The following is a 16,144-nucleotide window of genomic DNA, read 5'->3' on the forward strand; positions in this document are numbered from 1 at the left end:
TTGCCTTCCTAGATCTGCTTTAATACTCCAAGGAAATTTCTGCACGTCCAAATGGCAGTGACAGGTTGAGCAACTTTTTTTTTTTTTTTTTTTTTAAGGCTGATCTGATTTTCCAAAAAGTTGTTGACCTTACTACCCAAAGGTTTGATTTTTTTTCTTCCAACTTTGAAGCACTTTATCGTTTTGTGACAGGCCGTTGTGTTAATGCACTGAAGAAAAGTTGAGATTTTGCGGTATCGTCGTGGTCATTTATCTTTCTACGTCTACTTTATGTTTGTTTGTTTGTTTGTTTTGTTTGTTTGTTTGTTTGTTTTGTTTTGTTTGTTTGTTTGTTTGTGTTTCTCCAGTACTCCTTCTTTTCCTACTCTTTGTTAACCAAAGTCACGATTTTACAAGTTTGATTTCGTTTATTCTAATTATTGTCACAATAATTATCATCTTGGTCATCACCATTTTGTATCTTTACTCTTAGGTCGATCATTTATTTTCTTTCCCTCCCCCTTTTTTGAGTTCTCCTGCTTGAGATCTACAGCATCTCAGATTATCATGTCATGTCAAGTCATGTCGTAAACATCTTCATTGTCACCCCTCGCCCACATTAGCGTCACCATTTTTGGCTGGTTATTACTATTTACTCATTTCTCGCGTTTCTATGGATACCGCCACAGTTTTAAGGACGTGCACACACGCACAGGTGTTTGGACTGGTGTCCGGTAAAGAGTTTTCGGATTATCTTTCAGATGTTGACGAGTGCGCCGTGGAGAACCCGTGTCATCCATCAGGGCTCTGTATAAACTCTCACGGATCCTTCTCTTGCTCATGCGCAGACGGGTATATCGGCGACGGTTTCGATTGTACAGGTGAGTTGGTCTCGAGCCCAAGATGCTAGCCGCTAATTTGGACTCTAATGCCGGTGATTGAAGCGGGAAATGTGATCGATACATCGAGAGATTGGGATCGATAAACTCCCTTCTGCAATAATGCGACACTCCACACATTTTCATGAACCCACGGTAACACTTTTCAGTAGGCGTCCATATGTTTGCACGTCTTCAAAATACTATTCAAAATTTGTTTTGAATTTTCTTTTAAAAGAGTTTTATTTCAAAAGAACTTTTGCGGGCACCACGTGTAGAAATGTTTAACATGTTGAACGTTTAAGTTTCCCAATGTAGACTTCAGCTGAATTTATAAAAGGGCATAGTCGCAAAGGGCCGCTGCAATTTTGCATAAAAACTGACCTCATCTTAAAACTTAACGAATAAAGAAGAAAAAGAGATTCTCGTCTGATTTCTAATATCCGTTTGCTCGGCCATTCAAGGCGGCCTACACACACCTGTGGGGATTTAGAAGAAAGAGAAAGAGAGAGAGAGAGAGAGAGGGAGAGATAGTTTTCTTTACAAGGACCCCCTCTGACGATTTGCAAACAAAAGCTCCATCAAACGGAATGTCAAAAGCATATCAGAGAATGACTATCTGTCTGAGACCTGCAGCCATTCCGATATCCATATATCTATTTATCTCCCCTTCTCTCCCTCTCATTCTGTCTGCCTACACAAATGTCAATCTTTTCAACTTTTCGCCCAGTTATGATCAAGCCTACGGATCTGTCCCTTAAACAACCGTTAAAGGGATGGTTATAGTATTGGTTGAGATAAGGACTGAGCTTTTAACTTTTCGCGAGATATCAAGAAACCACTTATGAAATGGTACAGAGCATACAACTCTAAGAGAAAATCAAAGTTTATTTGATGAAAATCGATCTTGAAATGGCTGAGATATCCAAAAACAAAGTAGAACAATGCGATCCTAATAAAAGGTGAGTCCTGCCTTTTATTTTGATCCTTTTGTTTTGGATATCACGGCTATTTCAAAACTAATTCTTATCAATTAAACTTTGAATCACTCTTAGAATCACATCCTCGTTTATATTTCATAAGGGGTTTCTCATTATCTTATAAAGAAAGTTTGAAACCTGAAGCCCAATCTCAACCAAAAATATACCATCCCTTGAAACTTTCCATCTATCCCCCTTTCTTTTTGTTTGTTTTCCTTCCTATATCAATGTTTGTCTTCTTATCTACCTATATATGGGTTTTCTGTAGATGTATTTGACTCCCTGCCTTTGACACCTTATGTAACCCTTTTCTTTTCTTTATTCTGTGTCCCCAGCCTCTCACAGCCTGTGCATGTTGTTTGTAGCCCACATGACGTGTCTTCTTACCCTGCATGTTTGTCATTTTGCCTCTGACAAAGATTCTGCTTTGTAGAATCGAAAGCTCAGGCCCCTTTTGACTCCATTCTGTAGATCTATGTATCTTTGTTATCATTCATCTATCATTTATTCCGACCATCTGTTGGTTTTACTGTTTGTCTGTATATATTTCAGTTTATTTTATAATTCTCAAGTAGAGATAAATCAAAATAAGTACGATGCAAATGAATGCTCTTGTTCAGCGTGACTGCAATGAACATTTCACACCTTTTCAAACTCTGCTTGACGTCACGCATAGCAACTGCAGTGGCACGTAGGGTAGCTTTCACTGTATCGAGGCAAAAGGAAACAAATATCATCCAAAGAATCAGCATTGCATACTTACCCCCTTTCGTCGAGTCTGCACCACTTTCTCCCTAACGTCTTTCACGCCTTTCTTGCGATAATTTTACATAAAATCCCACCTGGGATACTCGTAGCATTTTGCTCTATTCTGCGCATTTTTTTTTTCTTTCTGACTTGACGTGCACGTGACAGTTGTTTTCTTTCTTTCGATGTTGATCTCCCACGTGTGAGATCTTTAGTTTTTTCCCTTTTGAAGTTTCTCCAAATGAATTGACAATGCCTTTCGTAATGTAATCAAGAAATTGAGCGCCAACATGATTCCCAGTTGGACGAACTGTGTCGGTTAGAAATTGGATCCTCAAAGGGCCGAAGTTTGGAGTGAGGAATGAAAAAAAAAGGGAAAAAAAGGGAAAAAAGCTGACTTTGGCAGGTGATAATCCTCCGCGTAAAATGACATCTTTTTGGCGCCAAAGTGCATCTCTAACCTTCCCTTAAGTCCCTGCGATCTTGTCGTTACAGTGGAGAATTTGTCGGGACGCATGATGGCGCATACAAATATTATTTGATTTTATATACTGTGATGTGCACCCATTTTCATTTTGTTTCATAGATTTTCCTGTCTTTCAGTCATGAATACTTATTGAACAAATATTCCACCCCCCCCCCCATATTTCATATCTTCGTTTTGAGGTGCATGTATAGGGATTGATTCCAAGAATAGGGAAGTTAATTTTCTGTCGAAAATATTCTTTCTCGTCTCTCAAACTTGGCATACCGCATTGAAGGGATAAAGCGCATCTATTGGCTTATTTTTCTTAAATCCAAACCCCTAGAAATCCTTAAGCTTTCCTGCAGATACATGGAAATGTCAATGAATTACTGATATAGATATAGTGAACTACATTATGGTAATGTCAGATGCCAGGTTTAAACTTGCTTTTGCCTTTGTCTTGTCTGTGGATTTTCATCTGTTCATTTGACATTATGCATTGACTACATGTATTCCGGACCATTTCAAAGTGTTTGCCGAGAAGTGGGTGTTATTACTAATAATGGGTTATAAAAGTTGAATGCAATGATAACGATCTGAAAGTGAGTCGGTTGCTAGCTGACTGTACATATTTCTGTTTTCCATATATGCATAATAACCCATTTCTATGCGATGTCCTTACTATGACGTCATAATATTCATGTCACTTGAAAAGCGTGGGTGTGCAACCTCGCCGTCCGTGTATTGCTGAAAGAAAGATTCGTGAGATAGATGTGACACCCGTTTTGAACACGTATAATGATAACCATGGTAAAATGATATTTATAAATGGCGGAAAACTGACATTACTCATTGCTTCAGGCTACCAATATTAAAGTTTATTATCTTAAGCGTCTGTTAATGTGCGACAGTTTAGTTAAGTTATGCGACTTCAGTGCAGGCTCTTTAGGTTTACAAGATACAGATAAGCTTTACATAATTATGCTCTCTTACGAATATTGTTAAAGTTCATGCTCATTTCAAAGGGGGGTAATCAATCCCAAGCATCCTACCCGAAATATCGATAAACGAAATCGTTTGCTTGTGTACCCTGCGAAGTTTATGATAGAGACACTTCTCACCCTTCCTCTCACCTCTGTTTTCTAGCCATTAGCGAGTGGACCTTGTGGTCAAGTTGGTCGGCGTGTCGCCAGTCCTGCGGCGACTCCGAGCGAATCCGCAGTCGAGAGTGCACTCACCCCGAGAGCGGCATGATTTGCTACGGGCCGTCCTCCCAGGCGGAAAGCTGCCGGGGGAACCCGCCCTGCCCAGGTAAGCCAAACAAACACCGGTGGCTGCAAAAGGGAGGGAGGGAGTGAGGGACGGGATAGAGAGATGCGAAAAGTAAAGGGGGGGGGGGGGTCAGAGAGGGAGAGACGGATAAAGAGAACGAGGAGAAAGGGAGGGAGCGTAAAGGTTGCCTCAGAGTTAAGAATGCAAGAACGAGAACAAGGTATTTACGCCAGGTGCAACGTGCGCCTACGGGCCCTCCGAGACACGAATTAGGGTGCGGAATCGGGCGCCTGTTAAAACCTCTGCGTGCAAATTAGAACGCCGGCGTTTCTTTAATGAGCTGTAAAAGAACGATCATGACTCGAGTGTGAAGATATCTAGGGCGGTAATTTCTGGAGCAAGTCGAAAATCGTCACCTTCACAGGTTGAGGTACTGTTTTGTCTTCAAGGTTGGATAGTGTTGAGGCTCTGAGGAAAAATCTCTGCTACAGACACGACAGACTGGTACGATGCTGCAATCACATTCATCAATGTTTATGGATCGTCTGTCATTACAGCAGCACAGTAAATCCGTTGACTTTTTATCTTAAATCAAAGGTTTGTTCTAGTTGCCTTCATTCCTATTTTTTTCATTGAGGAGGTATTTATACAAAGCGGTTTTGTTCCCTTTTTAACGTCCATCTTCATAAGTGTCAAACCTTTTTGCCTTCATCAGTTGCTGCCTTAACTAACATGAAGGGCAACCTTTAGATATCAGAAACCTTGAAGTACAGTCTGAAATTAAAAGCGAGAATACAACGTTGTAAATTGTCGAATAGTGAACAAGTTTTTTAGCGGAACCCATTGCGGCATATTTCGAGTTGAATCGTACCGACGAAGAAACTTTGGAATTGGACGTGTTGGAGGGAACAAAAATGTGTGTAAAGTTTTGCATTAGTGGGCCAGTTTTTAGGAGGTGCTTCACGGAGATTCTAAGTCAATCTTATAAGCTAAGATTGACTTAATATAATGGTGTGGCACTTGCTTCCCTGTTCAGTTTCATCCGACTTTCATCAGAATCCATATCAAATTGTTATCAAAATTTACAGAAAATTTTTCGTGACCTATTTTATGTTATATATCAGCAAATGTTCATTTTCATGTAGAACACAGGAGTTAACGTTAGAATATCATTGAAGACACACTCATCAGCGTACCGTAATTCTAAGTTAATCTTCATTCTTAGAATCGACTGAGATTTTTCGTGAAACACCTCCAGGTCATATCGGAAGTAGATAAGGTATTTGAGGCATGACGAAAGTGAGCATGACATCTCATATCATCATCAGGCTTGTCAGGGGCGACTGTCGCCATCGGTGTCGCATCACGACCTTGCCGTAATCTTGGTAATCGTATAAACATGCAACCCTTCTAATATACAAGTACTAAGTTGCTCCGGACTGATGGGGTTGAGGGAAGGCGTGTCGACGAGATACTCTAGCGGGTATACAAGCCACCAACAACCTGTCTCCGAGCGATGGACACAACTAAACCAAACGGCTGTCTGGAAAGTGATCTGTGGGGCTCCTGGCAAGAGACCTGCTCCGTTTTCAGGAGAGAATAAAGGGAGAGATAATAGTACAACTCTCAGCGAATTCTGACCCGCCCTTGGCAGTTGTCAGAAAAACCTCTCCGCAAATTAACAAAATCAATCTTGATCGGGGAAAGAGTCCCACCAGGCTGTAAACTGATTTGTACTTGGGATGGTATTATATCACTTGTTGCAAATGGAGGTGTATCTTACCACATTACGGTTCAAGGACTTGACATTTAATTGCTTTAAGAGGAGTGATACTCAATATGTGGATTGAGAAAATGCAGCAATATCAGAAGAACAGATCAGAGAAGTTTAAAGAAAATCGGACAATCCGTTGAAAAGTTGTAAGTTTTTTTTTTTTTTAAGTTTCTGTGCCGCCATCGGTGGATACGAAGACTATAGTCTAGAACTTACTGCAGGACAAGGAGTTAAATAAGTACTTTAAAGAGAATTCATCATGTTTTAATTTTTCTAGCATAATGAATGAGCTCTTGGCTTACATCTTTCAAAGCAGGGTGAATTATATTGCCCTTGTCAGTATACAAGTCGAGATAAGGTGTATTTTCATAAAAAAAGAAAAAATAAAAGTGGTGAAAAAATACCTTATTTCCTCGTGTATTTACTTGTGCTACTTAAGACGTCTGCAACTTGCAATAGGAAGGAGAGATATTAGATTAACTTTTACATTTTCTTTCCGATCAACCTTACAGATCCGACATTCTAAGCTATGATATAAGATTAAATCTCATTATTGGAACGCCCCCACCCTGCCCCTCTTCCACTATACAGTATGACGTGACTCAAAGGCTATTGTCTTGACGGTGACGTCAAGGGCAATTACACATTATGTTGGCCTAGCTTGTTAAGGAGTTGTAATTCAATTCGGTCATAGGGAAGTTTGTGATGTTGGTGAAAGTATGGCTCACAGACCCTCTACAGTGGACGTGCAAAGTGATAGGACTTAGAGAAGGCTTTTCTTTGGCTCTCAAAGTTGAGAAGACGTTGCGAATTCGGAAGTGAGTTCTGAAAAATATATAGAGGGGCTAATGACGTAGCAGGAAGTGCATGATATTTGATGTGTTTGTTGACAGAACGTCACTTCTGACGTAGCATTAGAAATGACAGATGTTCATCTGATCCCGCTTTGTCATTCTTCCCGCCATATTTGAATCAATCTTACAGTAATGAGTTCGAATCATGCCATCATTTACGGCGGGTTTACGCAGTGAGCGAACCTTACCAATCAGATGCCAATATCCTGAGATGATCAATGTCGACCATGCTTTACTGACCCCCCTCCTTATTGATACTCCTTAGTAATTTTATGATGAAGCATTTTCTTCTACTACCGCCAAGCATAATGTTTGCCGCCATCATGTGATTTACGACATTATGTTTACATGTAACAGTTGTCATGTCTTTTCATGATTCTGCCCATTTTTGAAGAAATTGAAAAAAAAGCAAAAAGAAAACAGAACACCAGACTTTATTTTTTCTTTGATCCCGTCCTTTCCGCATGAAAAATCGAGACTGTTCATCACAATACGGCACATTCAGTCATCCTTCTTGACATCAGGCAACCTGTCTGTCAGCCACGCATCTATCTCACGGTAATGTGTTTATAGACACCTCGTCATGTTCTCACCAAAGTATTCATCCATCAAGCTCTCCCCGTACCACCGAGAATAAACGCGAAAGAAAACACTGAAAAGCGTCGATAGGTATGAATAGAGTGATGGTTTCCCAGCTCGTCAACCTATTTTTTTAAAGGAATCAATACGATTGCTATCATGAGTATTAATATATGGATTTATCACTCCTTTTCCTCCTCTTCCTCTCCTTCCAGACATCATTCAACCCCCTTCTCTCTCGTCAATCCCCTCCCCACCTCCCCACCTCACCCTTTTACCCCTCCCCGTTCTCTTTTTAGTAGAATAGGATGACAAAGCAAAACATATTTGTAGAATGATCTCATGGTCGTTATCTTGTTCGGAAAGGTCAGTTGATTAGAATGAAGATATTTTAGACCCCCAAATCCATGATAGTATATAGATGTAGTATGTTTCTCTCACTCTCTCATTTCTTTATCATTCATGCTCCTGATGATATAACTTTCTCTCGCTCCTCTACCCATGGTTGCGTGACAAACGGGAACCCAAACCCTTTCTCGTCTCTGATGAACACTCTTCCGTGTAATTGAGATCTTAGAGCTCTCATCACGAACAGCTCTCGATATTCGAGCGGGAAAATTTTTCCATGCGTTCCATGACTTGACAGGCACAAAAGATCTCCGAAAGTAGAGCGCGGATATCGAGTCACGAAACTATAGATTGAGTTGTTTTTTTTTTTTTTTATTTATGTCTGTATGTCTATAAGATTGTACGGTACTAAATATGTTGAAATTGGAAAAGACTTTGCACAATCTAGACTGCAGAGTTTTGACAGAATGGAAAACATGATAATATCCTTGGTGCCTAGGGATGAGTAGAACGGACTTCTGATTCATTCAACAAAATCTTTGCTCTTTACATTTTTTCACCATAATGTCTTGCAACATTATGTCTGGTGCATTCGGTTTCCTCTTCAGGTGTCCTTGATAGGTTTGTTTGTTTGTTTGTTTGTTTGTTTGTCTGTTTCATTTTCCATCTGAGAAAATGGCTAGATATAGACCATATTCAGCTGCACGAGCTGGTCTTCCCTGCAGGGGTCCCGTTGGATGTGAGGCGGGACCACGTCACCGGATTATGCACCCTGCTCAGGGCAATGAATGAATGGAGCGGGATCTTTTTCGTGCATGAGGTGCGACTCTCTCTCTCTCTTACACACACACATTGTGTTTTACCGCTGATGAGCTGCGTGAAACGTTATGTTTGAGTTGTTTTGATATTTTTAGGCATTGAACATAACTATGTTTTCAAATAAAAAGTTTTATAGATGGATCGTAATTAATCAAATCAATAGTGTTAAGGTTAATGTCATAAGGGTATGACTTTGACTTACATGTACGTCACAAAGCGTTTACAATATACAAGGGTTTAAGATTAGAGGTCGTCGAAACGGTCCACAGAATATGAGATACACACACACACACACACACACACACACACACACACTCTTCCCCCTTTCTTACTTATCTTCTTTTTTTTTTTTTATCCAAGTGCTACGTGCAACACCTGCAAATCAATACAGTCTCTTCAGTATGCAAGCACGCACGTCTACCTTGGACCATTATGACGTGTTTCCGGCTAAAGCACGCAAAATCAAGGCTCAGGGGGTCGGGGGGGGGGGGCAATCAAACAGCTTTATGACCATAATTTCAACGACTTCTGATTACACTCTGCATGCATACTCACTCACGGAGTTGACTTTATTGGTCGATATGACCCTGACATATTGACAACCCCTGGCCCACTACTGTTATAGTATTTCTCAAGTTCATGATCAATTAGCGTTTGTGATGTGTCTTTCTCCAAACTTGGAGACATCTCTGAGAGTGCAGGAGAAAAAAGGACGGAGGGAGCTATAGGAGGATGAGAGTGACAGTGAAGAGATAGAGGGAGCATTAAAATTAGATTATCGATTGAGTGGGATGACAGATGCAGGCGTCAAAACGCAGACATTGAGACAATATCGGAGACGTCCATGACCAAGCAATCGATCGCACCGTCACCCGGAAGAAAGCCCATGAAAGGCGAGGGGTGCGTCGCACCTAGATGACCATCGCTCATGCAGTCTAGGGTCCACTAATGGACATGACCGTTGTTATACAATGGAGAAATGTGCAAAATATAGCCATCTCCAGAGGGTACTGTTCGTTGCCTGATCTGGTCTTGTTAACGACAACCCTTTTCTCACACAACTGCTAAAATAAGCGAAATTAAGAATCAAAATGAGAATTTAATGGTTCAGACAATCTAAATGACAGATTATCTTTTTTCATGGCATTGAAATAGGAAAAGCCAGAAGACATCATGGTATCGGCATGATCGGTACAGGTGTATAATAGAGAATACCTTACTGTTTTTTATGTCAAGAATATCATACAATCATGTCAACATCATAAACCACAGCAAGAGAATCGATGTTCAGTAAGAAGGGAGCGGTATTGAAAAGCATATGTACTTACTATATATAAGCATGTGTTCGTTTGTACGTGGTCAAGTTTAAAAACAAACGACAACAAGGGAGAAGTGAGTTTTCTCTATAGACCTATACTCAAAGGTAAGGAAGTCACAGACTTGTCCGAAGCCCTCTTAAAGGGGTGGTACAGTTTTGAAAAACCTTGATAAAACAAGAAATTGCATGTAATTCTCAGAGGAATTCAAAGTTTATTTGATGAAAATTGGTTTTAAAATGGCTGAGACATCCAAAAACAAAGTAATAAAGCAATCCTTTTTTTATTAGGATCTCTTTGTTTCACTTTGTATCTTACAAAAAGTTTAAAGCTGAATTTTTCACCTCAACCAATACTATACCATCCCTTTCAAGGGTGGTAGACTCTCTGGCTCCCGTGTCATCATTATGATCGAACAAACATTATTGCATCACCACTTCTATTACTTCTTTGCTTATCATTTTAATGAGATATCATTTCCTCTTTTGTTGGAAATTTGTCCTTAACAATACCTTCTCTAGGTCCTCTATAACAGCATCGAATTTTAGGCAATATGACCTCCTGGAATATTTACGTTTTGTATTTGTTGCATATCATTAACGAGATATCATTATCATTTTCCTCCTTTGTTGATACCTTGTCCTTAACAATATTTTCTCCAGGACCTCCATAACAGCATCGAATTTTAGGCTGTATGACCTACTGGAAATATTCACGTTTTGTATTTGTTGCATCATTTTACCTGTGGTGTAGATGCAGACGAAGACAGAAATAAAGAGATATTTCTTTTTCTTCTTTTTTTTTTCTCCCAGAAGATTTACCGTTTCGCTCTGCTTTCCCGACATCTGCAGAAATGATGTCACTTTCAATCGGACGAGGGACTCACGCTTGGATCAGTCCCTCCCTTGTCTCTCGTGGCTCGTCAATATTGCTTGTGCTTTTAGCGCAGATTTCCCTTAATTCCCCACCCCAACCCCTCTTTCTCTCCTTTCTATAATTCTTTCTCACTATCACACACACGCACACACACACATATTCACGCAACACACATGCACACACACCCAAACACACACACACACCAACACACACACATAAATAAGCATACACACAACAACATCTACACACACACCGCACAAGAAGTGTATAGAAATGTAGAAGTGTGTATTTTTCTCCCATGACGTAAGAGTACCAGAAAGCTTTGCTCTTTTCTCTTTTGAGTACGTGTCTTGTCCGAGGACGTGGATATCTTTTAGTTTTTACCATTTGGCAAAAACTTAGTTTACCATGGTGGTCACTTTTGTAGACAGCGTATGAATATTAATTGTTGACACTTAAGTGTATTAGTGGCCTCACGATTGTATTACACGTACATGTAGAAATAGGATTCCCAGTCAATCACTGTACTCACGCATTCATGAAGCTCCAATCTGAATAGATTTATAAATTTTTAATCTATAGGCTGACATTGGTTTACCCATGTATCTTTCTCTTTGCACTGCTGTTGTTGTAAATGCGATAAAAGACAAATAAAACAGAATAGACCACATACTACTTTAATTAATAGGATTTGGTTTGAGTGCGTTCAAAAAGCACATAGTGAATAGAGAATTTGTAATTAGCAGAAGAGAAAGTACTCTTTTATTAAGTAGGAGTTCATTTTGTCCCAAAAAGGTTAGCGTGCGAAACCAAGGTTCTTTTGTACACAAATTGGAAGAAATCATTCCAAGCTCAGGGAGATCTTTTTTTTTTTTTTTTTTTTTTGCGAGAATGTTTCTTCTCATTTAGATTCATTTTTAGAATATGACATTGAAATGACAGATACTGAAAAAAAAAAATAACTGATGGCCGATTTGGTCTAGTAGCCGTCTCCAGACAGTCATCAAATTAAAAGTGCATTGCATATGGAGTTCTTATAACGCATGGCGGCTGAGCATGGACAAACTAGTATGAAAAGTTTGATTGAAACAAGTGATGGACTGCTTTAAAAAAGATGAAGAAATCGATGTTAGTAACCTGATATATGTTTTTCTTTGTTGTTGTCGTCGTTGTTTTGTTGGGGGTGTCCTTAATTAATAAAGTAGAACTGAAGGAGGATCACCTCACACAAAAGAAATATTTCTAGAGGAAGTGCAATTCAATTCATTTCAGTATTATTCAACTCAATTCGAATTTATTTTCATTTCCGCTTTTTCCATTTTTTTTTCTTGTTGCAGAAAATAATGTAAATAAGACAATGTGAAGTGAACAATGTGCAATGTACGAAAAACTGAAAGGACGGCCCACTGAAAAGACGATGCTTGCAGTATTAGGGTCCCTCTGGAGAGGAAAGTTTAGACATTTAAAAAAGAAATGAAATGAGACTTAGACAACAAACAAGAATATTGCAGACAAGACTGACATGACAAGACAAAATTAGACAAGACTAACATGACAACAAGGCAACAAAATACAATATGGACAGCGACCTTCGAAGTACGTAGAAAAATGATATTTTGACTCGCGAAAAGGAAAAGGAAAGTAGAGAATGATTGCGGATATGACTTGAAGAAACTCTAATCCGTTTCCTAACTGTATTCGGGCAATAGTGGTGATAATGTAGGTGGTAATGCAGATTCTGCGAGTGAGTTATACAAAATACACCTATAGGCTAAAAATCGATTCTGTGGAATAATTAGAGCTTAAAAGAGAAAACCTCGATCTCCTTTTAAATGAATATAATTTATAGAAGGAACAATTTTCATATAACTCAGCAGGGACGTGGGAAGAGATCAGGGAATGGCATTAATTTTGGCCGGTGTAAATAAATGTGTTCTGAGCTAATATCGTTCGTAGAAGATAAAAGGTTAGTGGAACTCATTGGCTCAGCAAGTGGGATATCTATGGAATGACTGATTTTTTAAGGAACATAGAGCATTGCAATGCAATAGATGAAAAGTAGTTGACGACATCGTAGCAAATCGTTGTTTCATTGTCGTCAAACATATAAATCAGATATACCGCTGTGTCCGCAGGTTTCTCGAAAAAAAAAAAAGCCGTCATGGTATAGCGTTTTTTTTTTGCCCGAAACTACAATTTTATTTTATAAATTCTGAATTCATTACATTGTGATTCACGTAATAATCGTTGACCAAATAATGTCGAGATTTTTTGTTTGTTTGAAGGACACGTAACAAATATCTAAGTCTTCCGTGATTATTTTCAATCATGATATCGTAAGTTCGCTTGATTTCATTAAAGTCATCTTGTGCATTGCTCAAAAGGACCTAGGCTTACATATTTTTTGGTTCCCTTCTTGTGTTTATATTTTTTTTTTTCATCGATAAGCAAATATACTTCACCAAACTATCTCCCCCTTCGAAAGATATTCTCTTCTTTAACAGTGTTTAAGGAGACTGAAAGCTTAGGGTGGGGTGGCAATGATTTACATTGATATACAGTATAGAGGGAGGGATGAGGGATGCTTTTAAAGGAAGAAAATTAAAACATTAGTATAGACAATCCATCGATGACTGAGGAGCCATTTCAGCATCGTGACGCGGTAACTCTTCTGTTTTTATTCTTTCGATATAGTAGAGCAGATAAGCCGAAAAATTGTGCAAATTTTGACTAAAGCATGAAACTTTCACCAGTGTTAGTACATGTTATAAGATTCATTTTAAGATCGGGAGGTAAGTCTGAATTGACCTCTAAAGACCTCCAAAGGTCAATGACCTCAAAATTTGATAAAAATAGATATTTTGCGTCATTGATGAATGTTAAAATGGTAATGATGTACTAAAAACTATTTTTTGTTACAATGGAATTGTCTTCATGTTCCATAGAACCCTGACAGTTTTCTACCTTTGACCTCTGATGACCTCCAGAGGTCAATGACCTCAAAATATCAGAATATTGATATTTTGTCATTGATTAATGATAAACACGGCAATGATGTACTTAAACCATGTTTGTTTGTTTGTTTTTTTTTTACAGTGGAATTGCCTCAATGTTCCACCGATCCTTGACAGGTTTCTACCTTTGACCTCTGATGACCACCAGAGGTCAATGACCTCAAATTATCAGAATTTTGATATTTTGTGCAATTGGTTGATGATAAACATGATAACGATGTCTTAAAAATTCATTTGTGTTACAACTGAATCGCTTTCCTATTCCTCAGATCAAGGGAAATTATTTACATGTCTCTGCCTTTGACCTCCGAGGACTGTGACAGGTCAATGACCTCAAAATATCAGAATATTGATATTTGACGTATATTCAATGGTTAACTGTATACCTGGTGGGCAATCACGCATTATGCTATTAGCATTTATGCTACAATAGAAGTGTCTCCTCATTCCACAGAACATTGGTCATTACCCTGTATATAGCCAACTTTGACATCTAAGGTCAATGTGAGGTCAGACTTTAGAATATCAAAATTTGTGTAGGATTACAATTATTTATGTTTGGCTTCATTGGTTTAATCCAAAAAGTTTAATCATTTTTACAAATCACGCCTTGACGTTATAATCAAAGCATGTATGCATATTCCACAGAGCATTGGTTCATAGTAAAATGTTTCAGGAATGTGAGCGGTCAATTACTTCAGAAATGAAGCTTACGTGTCTTCAGTAATGACAGTGACATCAAATACCGTATGTCCCCCCCCCCCCCAAAAAAAAAAAAAAATCATACACAACGGGACCCTCCGCAATGATATCTTTAAAAATATTGAATCAATCTAAATACAAATTCAGGGTATGAAACTGTGCCTCATTGCCCACATCTTACAGGAAACCCCATTCGATTTGCTTCAGTGGTCAAAGAGAAATGAGGATTTTTGTAGAAGATGTCAGGAATCTCTTCCCTCCAAGTTCTGTCTATTGTATTCACACACAAGATCATCGAAGTGCTAAACTTGGAAGAATCAAACTCATGACATGCTTTAAAACAATCCACATTTCTCTGTGACCGCTTAACCAAATCGAATGGAGTTTACTGCAAAATAGAGCTAAAATTTTATATTTTAAGACCCTGGAGTAGCATTCAGAAAATCACATTGTGTGTTATCAATGCGAAAATCTGATTTTATATTTTTTGGGGGGACATACTGTATAATATTTATGTTTGGGTTAGTTGTGCAGCCTAGGTTGCATGAAATCATGTGCAACATTATCAAATTTGCACTGGACAAAATTTGTACGCTTAAACATGGAAAGTGGGGAGAGGAGTACCATGTTTTGGGTTGATGCTTAATGGTATGTGAACAGGCATATGGCAAAGTCCCTTGAACTGGATGAAAGGGTGAAAGATGCTAACCAGAAAACAACAGGCCCATCTCATCAGGTGTACATCACAAGTCAAACAACTCAAGAGTCGTACAGCCCATGAGTTACGCAGCTCACGAGTCATACATCCTGTGACCTAAACACTAAGGCCCGAATTCTCAAAGGTGGAATAACTTTATTACACCGCTTATTCCGCCGATTTATTACGCCTCTTATGCAAATCAGGCCCTCGTGACGTAAAATGACGCGATTTATTCCCCGGAATCTATTCTAAAAGGTGGAATAACTTATTCCCCGGAATAACTATTCCGCGGAATAGTTATTCCAGCTTTGAGAATTCGGGCCTAGATGAACAAGGGCCATGAGCTCGACATCAAATATGATAGGCCCACAAGTTGTGCGGTCCGCGAGCTCGACACTCGAGGAGAACTTGGCATACGGTACGAGATTAATATATGTATTTCAGAGAGCTTAATCTATTCAGTGTATTGGTCTCGTGGACCCCCCCCCCCCCCACGTGTCGGACACTTATGGGCCTGGTTTGCCTCAACTTAGTGTCAAGCTCATGGGCAATGGGCAATGCTACCTAATTTCGAGCTCGTGGGCTGTATGGTTCCGATGACTGACTCCCACTCATGGTCCTGAAACATACAGTGACGTCATGGACCATCTGGAAAACGACATACTGTGAGGCCTAACATGCATTCCACATGAAGTAATCCTGTGTCTTGCTATTGTCATCCAGTTAAGTTTAGGTCATTAAGTCAGGCAACTTGGGGCATTTTTTTTTTAAATGATATCTTTAGGTACCTCACTTCCAAATAGGTGTGGAACTACTATTTGCTCTTATTGTGTTATTTAT

The 16,144-nt window shown here is 39.1% G+C and overlaps 1 protein-coding gene across 1 annotated transcript in view; it reads left to right on the top strand.

The window, feature by feature from the left end:
* Nucleotides 1-16,144, top strand: part of LOC140238880 (uncharacterized) — a 60,767-nt gene that overhangs the window by 16,001 nt on the left and 28,622 nt on the right. Inside the window, exons 8-9 of the mRNA XM_072318777.1 lie at nt 741-860; nt 4,197-4,361. Coding sequence (XP_072174878.1) covers nt 741-860; nt 4,197-4,361 — 285 coding nt within the window. The remainder of the gene's footprint in view (nt 1-740; nt 861-4,196; nt 4,362-16,144) is intronic.

This window comes from Diadema setosum, chromosome 15 (genome assembly GCF_964275005.1).
Source record: "Diadema setosum chromosome 15, eeDiaSeto1, whole genome shotgun sequence".
In the NCBI taxonomy this organism is placed as follows: domain Eukaryota; kingdom Metazoa; phylum Echinodermata; class Echinoidea; order Diadematoida; family Diadematidae; genus Diadema; species Diadema setosum.